This window comes from Prionailurus bengalensis, chromosome D1, assembly GCF_016509475.1.
Source record: "Prionailurus bengalensis isolate Pbe53 chromosome D1, Fcat_Pben_1.1_paternal_pri, whole genome shotgun sequence".
In the NCBI taxonomy this organism is placed as follows: domain Eukaryota; kingdom Metazoa; phylum Chordata; class Mammalia; order Carnivora; family Felidae; genus Prionailurus; species Prionailurus bengalensis.
Genome location: NC_057346.1, coordinates 49,140,460 through 49,159,647, shown reverse-complemented (window position 1 = coordinate 49,159,647; position 19,188 = coordinate 49,140,460). Strand labels below are relative to the sequence as shown.

Sequence of the window (19,188 nt, the reverse complement as noted above, 5' to 3'; positions counted from 1 at the left end):
TTGCATTATAACAAAAAACAAAACAAAAACAAAAACAAAAACAAAAACAAAACAAAACAAAACAAAACAAAACCAAAAACCAAAAAACAACAAAAAAAACCCCACAACTGTTGTGTGGGGCTTATGGGGGGTGGGGAGGAATGCCAGAGAAGAGACTCAATTTTGCCATACAGTTTCTTTCCAGGGAGTGAGAAATGGGGCAAGTCCTGAGCAGGTGTACATCTGACTGCTAGATGTCAAGGTCACCCTTTCCACACTCAATAGTCTGTTTAAAAGCTTCTCTGCTTTATCTTTTTTTTTTTTTAAGTCTCAGCTACTAGGTTTGCATTCTTTTAGAAGACAGGCTATGCCCTGTACATTTATTTTTTTATTCTGTCATCTAAATAGAACCTGGCTCCAAGCAGGAGCCTGTGTAAGGAATGATAACTAGATAAATAATACAAGATGCCAGCTTCTTTGATTTTAAATTTTAAATTAAGCATTTTAAATTAAGCAATTGCTAGCCTTTCTTGCATGAAATGTTGGCTTAATTTCACAAAACTTAATGTGTTTATTGACCCAAGTTTAAAATAAGATATACATTCCTATAACTTTATACTCTGAAGAATTTTTTTTTTAAGGTAGCCTCCATGCCCATTGCAGGGCTTGAATTCATGACCCTGAGACCAAGAATCGAGTTGAGATCAAGAGTCTGATGCTTAACCGACTGAGGCACTCACAAGCCCCTGAAGAATTTTAAATAGTCAAAATCAAACCACCAATTGTTAAGGAAAAAGATTGTGGACTCAAAGATTTAGTGGCTATAGTTAATTAGGATAAGTAACATTGTAAAGTCCAACATTGTAAAGGAAACTTGTTTGTAAAGTCCAAGGGGAGAGATTTCCTTCATGGGAGGTGGGGAGGGAGCCGGCAGGTTATTTGTACCAGAACTGCCAGATAAAATACCATCGCGGCACACAGAATTTCTGCAGAAAGGATACTGTCAGTGAAACAGGTGTGGCCCATGAGAAGTCAAACAATCCATTTAGGATCCAACTTTTTAACTTGCTGTTTTTATAATTTTGTTGAATCAAATCAACTGGTTTTTTTCTGAAGGACTCTAATTCCATTACTAAGAAAAAGTTGGTTGTAATTTGTTATTTAGAGTGACAAGAACTTTGACTTTTTTTTTCTTTTAGAAAGTGAGTGAGATTGAGGGAGAAGGACAGAGGAGGAGAAAGAGAGACAGAGAGAGAGAGAGAGAGAGAGAGAGAAACTTAAGCAGGCTCCTCAAGGAGTGTGCAGTTTGATGTGGGACTTGATCCCATGACCCTAGGATTATGACAGCCAAAATCAACAGTTGGATGCTCAACCAACTGAACCATCCAGATGCCCCATGGATTTGACATTTAAAAAAATACTTTATTTTTGAGAGAAAGAGAGCACAAGAGCAGGGGAGGAGCAAAGAGAGAGGGAGACAGAAGATCTGAAGCAGGCTGTGCACTGTCAGTGCAGAGCCCGACATAGGGCTCAAACCCACAAACTGTGAGATCATGACCTGAGTGGATAGACACTTAACTGAGCCACCCAGATGCCACAACACATATTTATTAATCACTTACTATGCATAATGCAAGTGGCAGGATACCTACTATTCTGCTCTGTGCAAGTCCCATCAATAGGAGAATGTATGAAGGGAAAGTGGAAGTATCTTTAAAACTGAAGTGAGTCAAAGTGGGAGGTACTTATGAGGTCCTAGATTGGTCTGCGGAATATTTACATCGGTAGGGAGCACAGAACCCTGCAGGTATTTGGAGAGAGCTGTTGTATGCCTTGGCCTGAATCTCCTCCTCCTCCTCCTCCTCCTCTTCTTTTCTCCTTGTCCTTCTCCTCCTCCTCCCCTTCCCCCTCCTCCTCCTCCTCCCCCTCCTCCTCCTCCTCCTTCTTCTTCTTTCTTCTCTTCTTCTGGTATTAATATGGTATTTTAATTTCCTTAAATTGAAGTATAGTTGACATAATATTTGTTTCAGGTGTACAGCATAGTGATTCAACAATTATGTACATTATGAAATGCTCACCATGATACATGTAGTCCCCATATGGAGTTATTACAATATTATCGACTATATTCCCTATGCTGTATTTTTCATCCCTGTGATTTCTTTGTTTTACAACTGGAAGTTTATACTTCTTAGCTCTCTTCATCTGTTTTCCTTATCCCCTCATCTCCCTCCCCTTCTGGCAACTACTGATTTGTTCTCTGTATTTCTCCTAATATGAAACAGTATTTATCCTTACTGTGTCCTTAGAGTGTGTCCTTATCCTTGTGTCCTTAGAGTGACACAAGAGGCACTCTAATTTCTATTTCATTTTTAAAAAGTGCTGGTTTATGACCTTCTGGTGGGTGGTCAGCATGAGTTTGAAAAACACTTAGAGCCTGGCCACTCCAGTATCAGTAGCACTTGGGAGCTTGTTAGAACTGTGTAGGCTCTTGGTGTCTTCCTGCACCTCCAACATCATAATCTGCATCTAAGGTGATTTTACAATTACACAGTAATCAAAGTATTCTAGCGTTGTCCCAGCTGTGCTGAGAGGAACTGGGGACAAAGTAGGGACTTGACATAGGTTGTAACACTAGAAGGGGCAGGGGATCGGTTTCATGAGAGCAGTAGTCTTCTGAGATGTCCCTAAGGGACAGGTGAGTCACAGAAGCTAATGGGATTATGAGACCTGGCATTCTTGACCCATAGACGACATTGTGTCTGACAACTTCGGAGACTCTGGGTCTGGTTGTGCTGGGAAGGGTTATGGCCCCTCTGCAGATGTTCCTTAGCTTTGTTCCCCACCAAGGCTTTTAAATTCTGTCACTGGATGGTTTAGTCTCAGAATATCTACAAAGACCGTAAATTTGAAGCAAGACCCTCTTAGGTTCAGAGGTGTGCAGTCCACTTTTTTTCTTTAATGTTTATTTTGAGAGAGAGAGAGAGAGAGAGACAGTGAGCAAGCGTGAGTGGGGGAGGGACAGAGAGAGAGGGAGGCAGGCTCCAGGCTCCAAGCTGTCAGCACAGAGCCCAACGTGAGGCTTTAACACATGAACTGTGAGATCATGACCTGAGCTGAAGTTGGAAGCTTAACCAATTGAGCCACTCTGGTGCCCCTTAGAATGGTCATTTTTTTTTTTAAGATTTTTAAGTAATCTGTATATCCAATGTGAGGCTTGAACTCACAACGCCAAGATCAAGAGTCATGTGCTCCACCAACTGAGCCAGAGAGGTATCCCTAGGATGGTCATGTTTTTAAAATACTTAGAAACAAAAAGTCATGAGCTCCTTTAGCTTCCCCCACCTGGAATTAACATACCCATCATTGGAGCAAATCTGGCTTTCGTGTAGTGTTACTATGAATACTAAACCTGGTGAGTCTGTGTAAATGTTAAAAATTGAATAATTGTTGACACATGAGGCTTGCACTGGGCTTGCAGCCTCAGTCAATGCCTTCTTATGCTGTCTTCTCACTGCTGCCAAGCCCCAGGGACAGCAACAGGACACCTGCTGGAGACTCGTGTGGGCTTGCAGTGATGGCCAGGATGGTAATGACCAACAAGTCTGGTTTCCCAAATGACTGACCCAGTTATGTGATAGTTCATTGTGAAGCAAAACACACTCCACAGTGGTCGCTTTAACGGGGAAATTCCACTCTCTGCACAGGAGGACTTTGTTTCGGCCCTTCAGCTGTCAGACCTTTGCTGTCTAAATGTCAATACGACAAGGCATATGTTTAACCTAGTGGGATGAATTTAGAATATTATCTGGCAGATTCAGGTTCCTAAACCTGACATTTGGGGCATGTTCAGATCTTTGGAGCTGGCATATTTTGTGGCCCAGGGTACGTGAATAGTGACATCTCCTTTCCAATCTGTGCCTTTCTTTGCATCATAAGTATTAGATAAGAAAAAAAGTATATTTTTCTCTATTATTAGCATCTTCTGGAATCTCACAGTTTGGAAACTGGGGAATAAATTCTTTCCACACATATGTGAGGGTCTTAAAAAAAACCTTTTTTTAAAAAGAAATTAAAAAAATATTTATTTATTTTTGAGAGAGAGACAGAGTGCAAGTGGGGGAGAAGCAGAGAGAGAGAGGGAGACACAGAATCTGAAGCAGACTCCAGGCTCTGAGCTGTCAGCACAGAGCCCGACATGGGGTTCGAACTCACGGACCCGCAAGATCATGACCTGAGCTTAACTGAGCCACACAGGTATCTCCCAAAAGCCTATCTTTTTAATTCATTGTTCACTCTTGGTAAAATCCTGATGAAAGCAGGCACGATAGTAACCACATATTTAAAAATGTGCAAAAGTACCACTTTCAGCTCCTCTCAGCAGTTCCAATGTTTTTCAGAGCAAACCTCCTATAACTATACTTTAGCTCTGAAATCAGATAAATTTGATGACAACAGAAATGATTGATTCTATTCTCTATGAAACAAGACAAATTATGCCTTGGGAGAAAATAATTTGCTATAAAGTATAAAATGTTTTAATATTTATATCTTATAATAAAACCATGACATGTTTATAAACACTCTATCAAGCATTTTTACAATGGGGCCACCGCTGACAACTAGAAATACGCAATAAATATGCACAGACACACTGAGTATGAAATATACATCTCGATTTTATAATTGTGTGTGCTTTATTTTTTACACAAATGGAATGGAAGTGTCGAATATTTACACTTAACAGGAGTGTAAGCTGTGCAGTGTCTCTGTAAACTCCAGCTCAGGCAAGGAGTATTTCCCCCCTCCCTCCCATCCTGCACTACAGCTCGATGGAGAAACATCCTGTCAGAGAGAAGCACAAAACTGTCATTTTGAAAGGATCTAACGGGTACAGCCTGGTGCACTCAGAAGTTAAGACACACTTAGGAAACACAAATTCAAAAAGGAGAGAAGAAAAGTTTGCCATCCCATTGGGAGTCAACTTTGCCATTTGGTTGTCTGTCCTCATGAGTTGCTAGGGAGATTCTGTGTTCTGTCTCCTAGGTGATCTTTGTCTAAATCATCCACCTGTCTCAGCTCGTCCTCAGCTGCTACAAGAAACTGCACAGCTGTACAAGAAATGATTTCCAAAGCACAGTTTTCAGTGAGGAAGGATATTTACAGACTGGAGTGTGTGTGTGGGTTTCCATCCACATTCATTCATACCCGATGTGGTATGTGTGTAAATGATGTACATACCACATAGACCATACATACACATAAGTAAAATGCATATCCACAGAATTCTGGAGGGAGATCTCTGGCAAATCGGTTGTCAGCATGTCACTCCACATGCTTTAAGAGAAATGTCCCCTTTGCCCCCTAGGAGTGACAAATTACTATGTATGATAAACTTAGGAGCTAGCCTGAGTCCTTGACTTAAATACTTTTGTAGGAATTTAGGCAGGACCAAGACAGGAAAAAAAGAGATGTTAGTTCACCAGCAAGTCCATTCAATCTCACCAGAGCAATCACCAGCTGAAAAGCAGAGGGGGCTTCACATGAAAATGGGGGGAAAAAAAAGCTTATGAGTGGGGGAAAAATGTCTCTCTCCAAACCAAGGTGATTGCATGGCTTCAATGAGAAGAAAGAGGTTTGCTGTCAGAATGACTTTGGGGCCAGAGTCTGCCTTTATAGAGAGGAAGTGTCCTCAGAGCCACGGGATGATGCTGGGAGTGGGCTCACTTTGGACCAGCCTTCAGGCAGAGAGGCACCCAGGTGCCGGCAGGGCCCAGAGCTCATGCATCGTCGCTGCCAGGGCAGCGGTGCAGGCTGGCTCAGTGAGGCGTGCTGGAGCTGGCTCCAGTCTGGGACCTCATGCTCAGCTTTGCTTTCTGGGCTGCGCGGGTGAAACGGTGACCCAAAGGAATTGTGTCATCAGTCCAGTGTATGGACTTGCTGTCCGAATCAGCCATGAGCCCTTATAGGACAGAAATATTACGGAGTGAGGTATGGGAGAGATGATCAGAGGTGTGAGGAGAGGAGAAAGGACAGGAAGGGAAAGGGGAATGGGAAGGGGAGAGACTGAAGGAGACGGAGAGATAGGGGAGTGAACGGAGGGAGTAAACGAGAGAACGCAGAAGAAAGGCAATACTCAGGGAAGACAGGCCAGTAGGAGAAAGGGAGAGGTGTACACAAGAAGAGGTGGAATGAGACATGCATGGAAGAGGGTGGGCAGAGGAGAAGAATGAGGAAAAACCAGAGGCGAGAGCCAGAGGAGCGGAGAGAGTTTCCCTGGCTCAGGGTCCTGAAGGGCTGGCAGTAGGATCTCAGACAGCTCACAGGCACCTGAGTGCGGCTTCAAAAAGATGGGCTCACTGGGCAGAAGGAGCCACACCGAGAACTCGGGGCTGGGGGTGGGGAGGTGGGAGGAAGGCCGGCAAAGAAATGGCCAACAGATCCTGTGGGAGGAGAGCAAAAAACAAACGCCCCTGCAATTAGCTGACAAATGCGATTTTGATTTTGGTAAAGCTGAGACCCCCGTGGTGCTACACATTGTACCAGAGCATGAAAAATAGCACCAGTGACACGATCTGGCACTTTTCTGAAAGGGCCCAGCATGTGAAGGTGACATTGCGCCCCCAGCAAGCCTTCAGATTGGAGAGAGCTCCGGACAAAGTTTGCAGTGTTAGCACCAGTCTGGCCCCAGGCTCCAAGTGCATTTGCACCAGATGTAATCTGGGTAACTTTCCTGCCGTGTCCATACAAGTCATCAGATTTGCTGCAAAATACACCAGTCGTTGGAGCCATAGAGACCTCAACATTGGGAAGCGCAAGACAACAAAACAAATGGAGGTGTAAATTCTATAGGAAAAGACCCTCTCACCAATTTGCTTGGTGATTCTTCAAGCAAATATATATGTATATATATATTTATATAAATCTACATAAAAAAATCAGTGCAAATGCCAATTCTAATCTGGAAGCATCTACACTAGGAAAATAAATAATTATATTACTACAAAACCAAGGGTTGGTGGATCAATTTGATTGTACTCAGCCACAGCAATACTTAATATTAAATGGAAAGCACATCACACGACCCGCGGAAACATCTACTCATTAAGGACAGTCCTTTAAATAAATGGTTGCATGCTCAGTTGAGAAACCAAAGAAGTTATTATGGTGGCCTAAAAATAGAGCTGGGATCAGGAATGGCATTCTGGTGGCAGAAAACTTCTGGCAGCAATATTGATGAAAGTAGGCCTTGACCTGAAACTGGTGGATCGCAGCCACGGACATATCTTAAACATTTTGAATGCTCTAAGGAAGTCTCCAAAAATTTAACTTTCATCATAGGGAAAATGCATTGCTAGCCCTTCCATTGGCAAAGGCAGCCTCGAGACTATAGGTAGATGCATAAGTTTGCATTTTTGTGTTTGGTTTGGTGACTGCAGGGAGGCAGACAGTGGTAGTGTAAGATGAACAACACTGGTTTTTGGAAAGAGACCCTCATCCTGAACTCTGATGTTCTTACTGTGAAGAAGCCCCATCACTGCTGATGGCTCTGTCTCTTGCTCTCCTATCCCAGCCTGCATGCTGGTTTGCTGCACAGTGTGGCAGAATCCCTGCCAGGTCTGGATGTACCCCAGAAATAAGGCGATGGGGCTTAGTCTGGGCATGCAAAGAACCCAGAGTTGAGTGGTTATTGAGATCACTGAAAAGTCTCTCTCTAAACACCTTGGGCACAAGCAATGCTGATGTCATCATCAGCTCTAAAGTGGGATATAGGCTTCGGGAGTTTTTTTTTTTTAAGTCATCATTATTATAATTGCTAAAAAATAAACTTGGTCCAGGTGCAGACCCCAAGAAAGGCAGTTCAACTGGTTGAGCTCAAAGTTGTTAATTGTCTTTCCTTGTGTTCTATCTCTTTGCCCCGTACACAGAAACAAAAGTCTGCACCCCTCACCCCCAACCAGATACTTCCCTCTTCCTCAAAGAAATAGTGCTTCTTGGGACAGATCTCTCCATGGCTCTATACCATCTCTGGATATTACAAAACCCTCAGTTACTTGTGAAACAGACAAAAGAAAAGTCCTAATTACTCATGGTTGGCTAAAATACTAAATGATCCTTTAAGAATTGCATGTAAGTAACTAGGAACCAAGTTATTCAGCTATTTGCATGGCAGGCCCAGGTTGTTTAACAAGATGAAAGCAAAAACTTCCCTTTAGATCATTTGCATGAGTTTGTGTCTGAAAGCCATCAGCTTAAGAATACACTAATCAAATGTCTTCCAAAAATACCCATGAGCGCAACTCATTAAGGGATGTGCTCCATGAGAGTGTGTCACTAATATGGAAGGGAGATCATGGGAGGTAAGTGAGGGAGAAGTCTTTCTCAGACTTTGGAAGGAACTCAGATGCTCTTAATGGATCATTGGCAACAAAAGGGAGAGTGCAACTTTCAATTCTTGAATTTGATCATCTGCTGATAGTGCATACATTTAGTCTTTCAATTAGTCTTTACAAAATATTTCACAAAACTTTTTTTAACCTATAGAAATTCGTTTCTATACATTTGATATATTTTTATTGTATAAATTATTCTCATCTTTAGTGCCTTCTTTCAGCTTATAAATGGCAAAATAGACAATAAACAATCATAAAGCTAACCTCAGGTGGAATCCCCTCCTCTCAGTGAGGTCAGTCCTCCATACACTTGTGAATTTTATGAAATGCTCGTCTTTGTAGATGCCAGTCAGAGAAACTACACACTTATCCTTCCCTGATATTATGCCGTCTCCAAAGGGACTCCTTTCCTTTTTCCTTCTTTCTTTCTTTCGCTTGTTAAGAAATCAAAGGGTGTGCATAGTTATAAAATTCGAAGTGTACCAATTACAGATGTGGGTAATGGGAAGGTTGGTGAAGTTCAAGTGCTGGCAACTTTTCTTTAAAGCAAAAAACACAGAGAGCTCAGCAGCTAAATCAGCTCTGGACATCTGCCGGGGTGAGGAGGCTGCCCATCTCTTGGCCAGAAAGCCCGTCAGAGGTTCATCCCTACACCTGGCACTTTGAGCAAACCAAAGCCTTCCTGCATACTGCAGTGTCTTTTCTGTCCCACCCTTTGGGCCCTCCGTTTCCTTCATGGCTTCACACAGTTTGTGTTGTACATTCATAAGAATTCACATTGACTGCAAAAACATAAATGCAACAAAAACATAAAAGCCTCCAAGTAGTATATTATATATATTTTGTTCTTCTAAATGCTCTTCTGTCATTGTTGGAGGTGCAGTAGCTAATTTATAACTTCTCCTTTGAGGGAATCCAGATGAAAGGCCCAGATTGCTCTTCAATAACAAGCTTGCATTGATTATATATATCTTCTAAGGTGTCTCCTTGGACAATAGCTAGAACAAAAGCAAACACAGCAGAGTCAGGAATCATTCCCCGGTTGGTGAAGAACAGCCATCAATCACACTGCAGAAGCTCGAACCAGTGACAGACAAACGCATCTGGAAGCTTCATATTACCTTTCCTTAGTAAGAAAAAAATGGAAAATTTACTTAAGCAAGATCACATCAGTGATTAAAAGAAAAGAAAATGCTTTCAGTGTGTGTCTTATATCAGGTAACAAGGGTACCACAGTCTTTCTACTTTTCTACGTGTCTGTCTGTAATTCTGGAAAATGAATCATTTATATATTTAAATTTTATGGGCGCCTACACTGGGCTAGGCATTGATCAATTTTCAGACTGATATCTCCCTGCTCATCAAAGAAAGTTGGTCTCATGTTCTGTATGCTGTAATTACTCTGGCAGGTGCAGAAATTTAGACATTTTAGACACAGAGGAAATAATAAGGTTTGGAGGCAACTTTAGTTAAACCCTTGAACCCCAAACCCTTTAATAGGAACCCCCATTCATTCTCCAAGTAATCCGGTAAACTGATATTTCACCATCACAGGGCTGTTCGTATTGAGAATGCCTTATGACAACTACTTATAAGAAACATAAATAAGAGGAAATATAAACACCCTGATAACCTGCATATTACCTAAAACATTAAGTCACCCGACAGTAGATTGAAGTACCTTTCATAATCTCCTTTGAACTAAAGTTATCTTACAGATAGATCTCCAAAACATGTCAGCACTATCTATAGGACATTAGGGATTAAAAATGAATTGATACTGAAAAATAGTTTAGATCTTCAAAAACAACCCTGAGAATATATTGACTATTATATTTTATTTCTTTTTTTTAATACTTTATTTTTATTCTATTTTATTTTTTTCTTGGTTAATCTTTTTTTTTTGAATTTTTTTCAATATATGAAATTTATTGTCATATTGGTTTCCATACAACACCCAGTGTTCATCCCAAAAGGTGCCCTCCTCAATACCCATCACCCACCCTCTCCTCCCTCCCACCCCCCATCAACCCTCAGTTTGTTCTCAGTTTTTAACAGTCTCTTATGCTTTGACTCTCTCCCACTCTAACCTCTTTTTTTTTTTTTCCTTCCCCTCCCCCATGGGTTCCTGTTAAGTTTCTCAGAATCCACATAAGAGTGAAAACATATGGTATCTGTCTTTCTCTGTATGGCTTATTTCACTTAGCATAACACTCTCCATTTCCATCCACGTTGCTACAAAGGGCCATATTTCATTCTTTCTCATTGCCACGTAGTACTCCATTGTGTATATAAACCACAATTTCTTTACCCATTCATCAGTTGATGGACATTTAGGCTCTTTCCATAATTTTATTGTATTTTATTTCTGATATGAACCACTGCTCAAAATGTGAATAATTTTGATCTGATATTTATACCTAGATGTTCTTTTAGGGTGACACATAATTAATACTTTTGTTACTGATAGAAATTTTACTTAAGATTACCTGATTCAACATATTTGCAAACTGCTAAGCCACTGGCATTGTCATATTCTGATTAAGATGAAAAATAAATCATGTAACTTCTCACAAGGAAATTCAGGAGGAAATTTCCTGCTTTAATTTTTTTTTTGAGAGAGAGAGGGAGGGAGAGAGAGTGAGTGAGGGAGAAAGGGAGAGAGAATCTTAAGCAGGCTCCACGCTCAGGGTAGAGCCCAACTCAGAGTTCAATCTCCAGATGGTGAGATGGTGAACCACCCAAGGAATTTCTTGTTTCTAAGCCATTTGTTGTTGTAAGGCAAACTCCACACAGTTTGATTACTCTTTGGATTCAGTCAGTGTTTCATGAAAGTAAGGATAGAGAACCCAGGATACCTGGGGCAAGAAAATCTTCCTCTATTCCCCAAACTTAATGTTTCTAAGGAAATGTTTAAAAAGAAAAAGGAAAAAGGGGCATGTGGGTGGCTAAGTCACTTAAACATCCAATTCTTAATTTCAGCTCAGGTCATGATCTTAATGGTTGTGGGGATGAGCCCTGGGTCTGGATCTGCACTGAGCAGGGAGCCTGCTTGGGATTGTCTCTCTCGCCCTCTCTCTCTGCCCCTCCCCTGCTCGTGTACACGTCTCTCTCTCAAAGTAAATAAACATTTAATAAAAAAGTAAAGTAAAAAAGTCTTGCATTGGGACTTGACGTAGAATTAATGGAAACACTGGGAAGTGTTTCATGATCATGTTCAAGTGCTGCTAACGGGAACACAGACCTGCAGGTCACTGAAGCAGAGAATGGAGCCCTGAGACTGCTTCTCATGAGTCACCACTTTGGATGCTGCCTATCTGAGCCCTAAAAGTTTCTTTTTTTAAAAGTTTTCTGTTGATATCAGGGAGATAGTCTAATGAGGTACCAAATCCCTAAAATCTTCTTAATAGCAGGAGATAGCTCAGTGCCATATGTGACTCATGGTTTTGGGTAGGGCCAGTGGGAACCTGGAAACTGGCTGCAGTTGAACCCAGAGAAGAGAGAACCCATAGTTCTGGATCAGATAGGTAAAGCAGAGGGAAATTAGGGCTTCTCTGTGGGAAGGTTTTAGGGCCAGGTATACCAAGCCTGGACTCCTCTCTAAATGCCAAACATCAGACCGTTGATTGTTTCTCTCAGAGTACAAGGGTAAATGAACTTACCTGTAAAATATTCTCCAAATTCTTGTTCTAGCTTAATTGCACGATCATAGGTTTTCTTCGCTTGTTCCTCTGTTAGACGTTTATTCATCTCCCTGGGAAAATGAGGTTTTGGTATTAGAACATACGGGGAAGTACCTGACAAATCCTGACAAACTAAAATATGTGTCAAAAATGAATCCTGCAGGAGGCACAGTAATCTTAGCAGCTTCCTAGTCCTCATTTGGGATTCTTCTTTGTGGAAACAATTTCAGCAATGAGGACCCCCTCCCAGAGAGCTCACTCTCTTGGTTCCATCCTGGAACCGAGATTGATGCAGAATCTGTCTGTTTATGATTTCCTGTCCCTGGTTCCTGTTCTGTTCCTGTTCCTGTTCTGTCCTCTGCAGTCACACAGAGTGGGATGAAACCTCTTCCCTCCATGACAGCCACCGGGTCTTAAAATCAAGTGCTCACGTGTCCTTTGAGGCTACCACTCCTTCAGAATAAACTGTCCTACTTCATTCATCTGTTCTCTCATTGGATGGGATTTCCAAATCCTAACCTTCCTGGTTACTCTTTGGACTCTTTGACTGACTTGATCTGTCTTAAATATGGGACATAGATTCGAATGAAATCTTCCAGGGGTGGTCAGAAGTGGGAGAAGAGATGGAGAGAAGGGAAGGGACATCACAGCATTTTGTACCTCATCACATCTGACAGAACTAGACTTGATTGTTGGCAGGTCCTGCTTTCACAGAAACCTTTGATTTCTCCACTCTCTGTCCTCCCCAAGGGTTGTGGCTCATCATCAGTGTGTAACAGGAAATGTGTGGAGTGGAGAAACAAAGTGCTTCCTGAGAAAATATTACAGGCCCCTTAGGCATGTGTACTTTCAGGCCAAAGAAGCATTCTGCCACTCTCCCTGCTCAACTTCTGCAAAGGGTGAGTCCCCTTTATAGAAACAAGAGCCCTGAACTTCTCTGTTTTTGTAATCAGTTGGCTTTACAAGTATCTGCTGAAGGAGGTGTGAATAAATGGACAGAGAGAGAATGTAACAATCAAATGTGCTGGGAGAAAATATTTTCAAATAGATTATAATCAAGCAACCTACATAGGGAGCCAGGGTAGAGGATCTTGGTAAGAATCTCCAGTGTTGACTTGGTCTTGTTGCTCTTCTGATAGGAGAATGGGCTATAAAGGCATTATGCCTGGGATTCTCTCTCTGTCCCTTTTTTTATGTCAGTCTCTCAACGATGGTGTATATAAGTGATCCTTAATCATTGTGAGATTATTTAAGTCCAACCTAGGCTCAAGGATAAATTCAGTGGGAAGAAAATGGAAAAATAATCCAATCTCCTGATTCCTACTTAGCAGCAGCTTTATCTTTCCATGTCATCTAGGTGTTAAAATTCTTTGCCTACCCAACAAGCTGTACTTCACTAAATAAAAATGATATTGTCTTCCCATTTTTTCTTAATCAAAGACATTTTATTAACCAAAGACTGACCCTTCTTTCCTCTGATCATCATATGAATACCAGTGTGGCTGCGCTGGGCTGATAAAAGTCTAGCCAAGAGTGAAGATACCTTGGTTGGCCCACTGGGATGCATCACAGGGGCACATAGAATATTGAAAGTATTGCTGCCTTTGCATGCCACTGAAGAAGCCAGAGATTAGGGTATGGGACAGGTGGATTTAGAGCAAGTAGCTGTGGCCTGAAGTAATAAAGGGACTTGTAAAGGTAAAAGAGGAGATCTGCTGTCTGAACTCAAAGTTTTGGGGTTCTTTTAAAACAATTTTAGTCAAATAGACTTTCCATTATACCAAGACTTTCCTAAGAGGCTTATTTGGAAAAAAAATTAAAGAACTAAAGTCAGACATTAACATGATTTTAGACATGATCTGATGGCTGCAGTATAAAAAAGTAGCAATTTCCTGAACTCTTGATGTTGAAATAAAGTCATCTCATCCCGAGGGATGGTATCTACAATTCTTCTCCCAAACAGCACGAGCCCCAGAAGCTGAGAGTGCATGTCACCCTTGGGTACAGAAGATGCTGGGCTAATCCCAGGGATACTTTTCCTAGAAAGATAGGGTTTTGTTCCAGATGTCAAGAAGTCATGTGGCTCTGGACCTCCTTTGACTTGCCTGCCTCATGCTAGCCTATGTTCTTAAAATTCCCTTTGCACTTACTGTAGCCATGACTGAATTTAGATTTTTATCCTCTAATATATCATTTATTATATACTTTGTCTCCTTGCCTAATTTGCGAGTTCTTTGAGGGCAGAGACCAGGGCTTGTTCGTTAGCATGTGTCATGGGGTCTGGCTCAAGACTTATTTGTTGAACGAGTAAGTGAATGGATGAATGGAGAACTGGACAAATAAACATAATTATGATACAGTTGAAGACAGCAGTAAACATGGGTCACTGTGGGAGCAAGAAGGCAAAAACAGATTGGGGGTGGCAAGGTAAAGAGACACAGGAAGCTTCACACTGCCATGGCATGGGGGTGAGGAACAGAAGTGGCACAGCGGCACGCTATAAAAAGAACATCTCTTTTATACACGCCCTTGATTTTATGCTCCTCTGAAGAATCAGCTATGTATGTACTAATAAGCTCTGTGGTTTGATGTGGATGATGTACTTGAGAAATAATGTGTGTGATGATGTGTCAATGCCTAAATGTGACAGCCGCCATGCTTTTGTTCCAGTTGACCTAGCATTCACTCCTCCCCGGGGAATGGGCAATCCATGCTAGCTTTGCTCCTAAAGTAAAACCCATGGAAAAGAGTGAACGGGAAAGTAAACATCCAGCCTTTAATAATAAGATCACATTGGTTTGAATGTCACCATTACTGCACTTGAGATTCATGAATATGGCTGCAGCAAATTATGTCGGATTCACTATCTCATTGTGGAAGCCAGCCTTCAGTATGTTTAATTTTCCTTGGTGATAAGTGTCTGTGACAGTGCCCCAGGCAAAACTAAATAAGTCATCTCATAGTTATGGAAGGAAGTAGACCTTCTCCCACCGAGCACCAGATGGGAATGTCTCCCAATATCACACTAAAGCAAATGTGCCAAGGCTGTTTCTCCCTCAGGCTTCACTTCCCAGGGAAGCCATTTATCTCACTGTGTATTTATGATGTGAAAAACTATTTTACTATTTCTGAAACAGGACTTTAAGATGTTATTCCCCGAGGGTGAGGGCCATTTTTCTATTCTTCATAATGTTGGCATTGCTAATAATATTTATGAAGCTCTTTGCAGATTATAAATCATTTTTACATCATGAAATTCATGGTTGCTTAATTTACTTTGTTCACTACCCAACCTGGTATCCCATATGAAGAGAAATGTGATGCAGGTTATCAAGGATAATACTATCAAGAACTAGTATCTTATCATCAACACATGTTTTTCCATGTACCAGCTATGGGCAAAGCTCTTTATGTTATAATTTAACACTTAAATTCTTGGGGCAGAAGGCACCTCAATGACCTCTTGATTTTATTTCTTCATCCTGGGAAGAACTTTTGTCCATCTTTTATTTATGGGAATAAATACGTCTCTGGCGATTTCCCCAGAGGCTGACTGTGTATTTTACTTAATTCTCTTAGGTTGCAATTCTAGCTACTGCAGCTTGCTTTGCTTCTTCACTCTTCGAGAAGACATGGAACAGCTGGCTGATACCTTTTGCAAGTAATTGTTTCACCTCTGGGATTATGTAATTTCCTTTTCTTTGGTCTTTCCACACACCCTGTTTTCCAGTCTCTGGTTCACTTCTGAACCCGGTCAAATGCTCTAAGATCTCGAGGCCCAACTGGAGGCACATTTGAGCAAAATTGTTGCAACAGACACACTGGCATTATCTCTTGTGGCCTCTTGGAAAAGGTAGTTTATGAGTTTTGTAATGATAAAATGGTTTTATTCCTTTTACAATAAAATAACTTAAAATTTTTAACAGTTACAATGGCTACTATTTATTGAATGCTTACCATATGCTAAAGACCAAATGGAGAACTTTGCATTCATAATCATGTTTAACCTTTGTAGTAGCTGTGAGGTACACATTATTACCTAGTTTAGGTAATAGGTACACATTATGCCTAGTTTAGAGGAGAGGAACTAAATCTGACAGAGGTCAAGCAGCTTGCTGAGGTCAAATAACTGATCAGAGGCCAAGGGAAAAAAAAAACACACCTAGCCTGACCCATTTTCAAGTCCCTGCTCATAGCCTCTTTGCTCTGCTACTTTTTTTGGCTGCCACAGCCTCGCATTTGTTTGAGAGTTGTCTAGAAAGCAAAGCCAACACTTTGTATCAAATTGCCACTGAAAATACGTTACTTTATAGTAAGGTTGTATTTGCCCAATTTGTTTACTGATTTTTTTGAAGGAAGATATTTTGTCAGTCCTCTGAAAAATAAAAAGAACAACAAAAAAATCTGAGTCATACAGATTTGCCTGATTCATAAACATGCACTGGTATGGAGCTATTGGTGTGAGTTACAGAAGTGTTACTGCCATGTTGCTAAGAAAACTCCCTTTTAAGGATAGTGGTTTACAGACATGAGGTTTTAAGAAATAAAAGAATTATCTGCTAGAAAAAAATGAAATGCCAATAGAAAGAGTCTAAAATACTGTCTGTTCCCTCTAGAAAAACCCACACATTTAAAAAGATTTACTAATGGAACTGCTTTCAGAAGAAAGAGACAAGCAAAGATGATCACTTCCTCGCATTTGAAAACCAAACCGAACCAACATACCTTTAAAACAACAAAACAAAACAAGCCAAAGAAAAAAAAAAATCACACACACACACACACGCACACACACAACAACTTGTGAAATGAAAATAAAAATCAAGAAGCATTAGGAAAGACATGTTAGGGAATTACTGACGTTATGTCTCTAGAGGTCCAAAAATATTTTAATGTATTTTTTAAAAAGGAAATGCTTTAAAAAATCAACAATGGAACTTCTGACTTATAAGCATTTGTGACAAAGAGCTGTTAACAATTTGCTGTGTTATGTGGAACAGGCAGCTGGGTGACAGCCTCCTGTGCACTCCACTTACATGAGAGGTTCCAGAGATTTGGGCTTAATGAAGATGGCAATGGGATAGAGCTGGGCAACTTGTAACCGCTTGATAGCATTTCCTGACACATCAAGTATACAGTGTTTGCCCTGGTAGAAAGAGAAGAAAAATATGGAGTTAATCCAGAAAGAATGATCATAATCCAACCAAAACAAACAAACAAACAAACAAACAAAAAGTAAGTGTGTCTTAGAGAAAGGTAAGGGATACTGAATTCCTACAGGTTGATAAAAGGTCATTGCAAAGCATAAATGAAAGTTGACATACAGGGTCATCATCGAATACTTTTGATAACTCGTATTTATGATTCCTTTACTAAGCACCTGCCACTGGGATAGAGATTTTACATGTGTTATCTCAGTTAGCTTAATTTTCTGAAATAAATATCTGATGTTTCACACAAAGAAGATATGTGGCATTATGTAATGTGACTGGGTCCACGCTCATGGAGCTGTCATAATCCGTCTCTGAAGACAACTATCAACAAGAAATTCCCAAATCTATGAGATAGGTATTATCAGCCACATTTTTACAGAAGATAAGACTAAGGCTTAGAAATAATATGTAACTTGCCAAAATATTAGTGCTAGAAGAAATCAAACCCAAGTCTTGAAGCACTGACAGAATTGTTGGTTGGAATCAATAGATACCTCATTGCTTTACCCTGACCAATGTTGAATCTAAAAGAATGGTAATCACGTGAATTTGGAACAATTCCATAAACATTTGTTGAGCGATTTTATGTGTCCTGCCCTGGATATGCTCAATCTAGTATAGCCAAGGACAGACACCTAAAGAGTTACCTTTACTATTTTATCTTAAGTGCTGAGAGAGAGTGTATGCACTGTGCATACAAATTTCTTGTTTGTTAAATGAAAACCCTATTACATATAGCACACCTCATTTAACTTGGCTTCCACTGCAATGAGTTCTCAGAGCAAGGAGTTGCTTGCTTTATAAAGTATTTCTGGAAAAGTAGATATATTTGCCAAATATGATATTCTAACTCCCGGGGAGAAATGGCCTCATTATGCTGAGGCCAGAAGAACTTTACAAAAGAAGGGAAAAAACATATTGTGCAGATAGGAACAGTCCTAAATCAATAACGGGGGATTAAAAACTGTGTAAGAGTTTCACGTGTATTACCCACGTGAAAACAAAGAGACCCCAATGAACACTTGAGCTCTTCTAGGAGAAACATACTAAGATGGTTCAACCCTATATCACTTAAGTAATTGCAAGTTTGCTATTTGTGAAATACAGCAGCTATACAAGATGTCTAAATGCTGTTTGATTATTCACTGGCCAAAACTTTTCAAGTTAACAAAGGTTATAACTACATTTCAAAGGGGAGAACAGATGTAATAATCAGGAAAATGGTTAGAAACAGTATGATGAAGCTCATATAACCTAATTTTTGAGAGAGAGGAAGAGACACAGCTTTCTTCCTGTATTCTCAGATAGACATTAAAATTTCTTCTTTAATTTTTTATCAGTACATCAAAAAGTTGTGTCAAATCAAATAAAATCAACCCAACAAGTATGAATTGTATAACAAATATATTGGTTCTTAACTCTTTTCTTTTCTCTCATAAAATAAATCCTCTGTGTTGACAGATTAGGAACACTCTATAGGCAGATCTTTTTTTTTTTTTTTTTTTTTGATAGAGAAAGAGAGCTTTTGCATAAGTAGGAGAGAAGGAGGAGAGATGGGGGAGGGGCATAGGGGCAGAGAATCTTAAGCAGGCTCCACACCTAGCACAGAACCCAAAGTGGGGCGCAAACTCACAAACCATGAGATAATGACCTGAGCTGACGTTGAGTTAGATGCTTAGTTGACTGAGCCACCCAGACACCCCTCTCTATCTATAGGCAGATCTTAAAGCCACATTCAAGTGCCTTCCTATCCTGTTCTCTCTTGAACATTCTCTTCTTTTCTAAGCCTTCGATATTACCAGCAAGAAGGGAATTACAGTATTCAAACCCCACTAAGTTGAAATTTCTGCCAACAGTAGGCTAGTCCCTAGCCCTCTTCATCTACCTACTCCTCCACCAAGAGAGTGTCAAGTTTTCAGG

General features: G+C 40.6%; 1 protein-coding gene across 24 annotated transcripts in view; it reads right to left on the bottom strand.

The window, feature by feature from the left end:
- Positions 1–4,638: 4,638 nt before the first annotated feature.
- Positions 4,639–19,188, bottom strand: part of DLG2 (discs large MAGUK scaffold protein 2) — a 2,073,554-nt gene continuing 2,059,004 nt past the window's right edge. For all 24 annotated transcript variants that reach the window (XM_043580064.1, XM_043580065.1, XM_043580066.1 and 21 more), the window contains 3 exons: positions 17,092–17,201; positions 12,035–12,126; positions 4,639–9,370 (listed from right to left, as the gene is read on the bottom strand). In XM_043580064.1, coding sequence (XP_043435999.1) covers positions 9,264–9,370; positions 12,035–12,126; positions 17,092–17,201 — 309 coding nt within the window. In that variant the 3' untranslated portion in view covers positions 4,639–9,263. The remainder of the gene's footprint in view (positions 9,371–12,034; positions 12,127–17,091; positions 17,202–19,188) is intronic.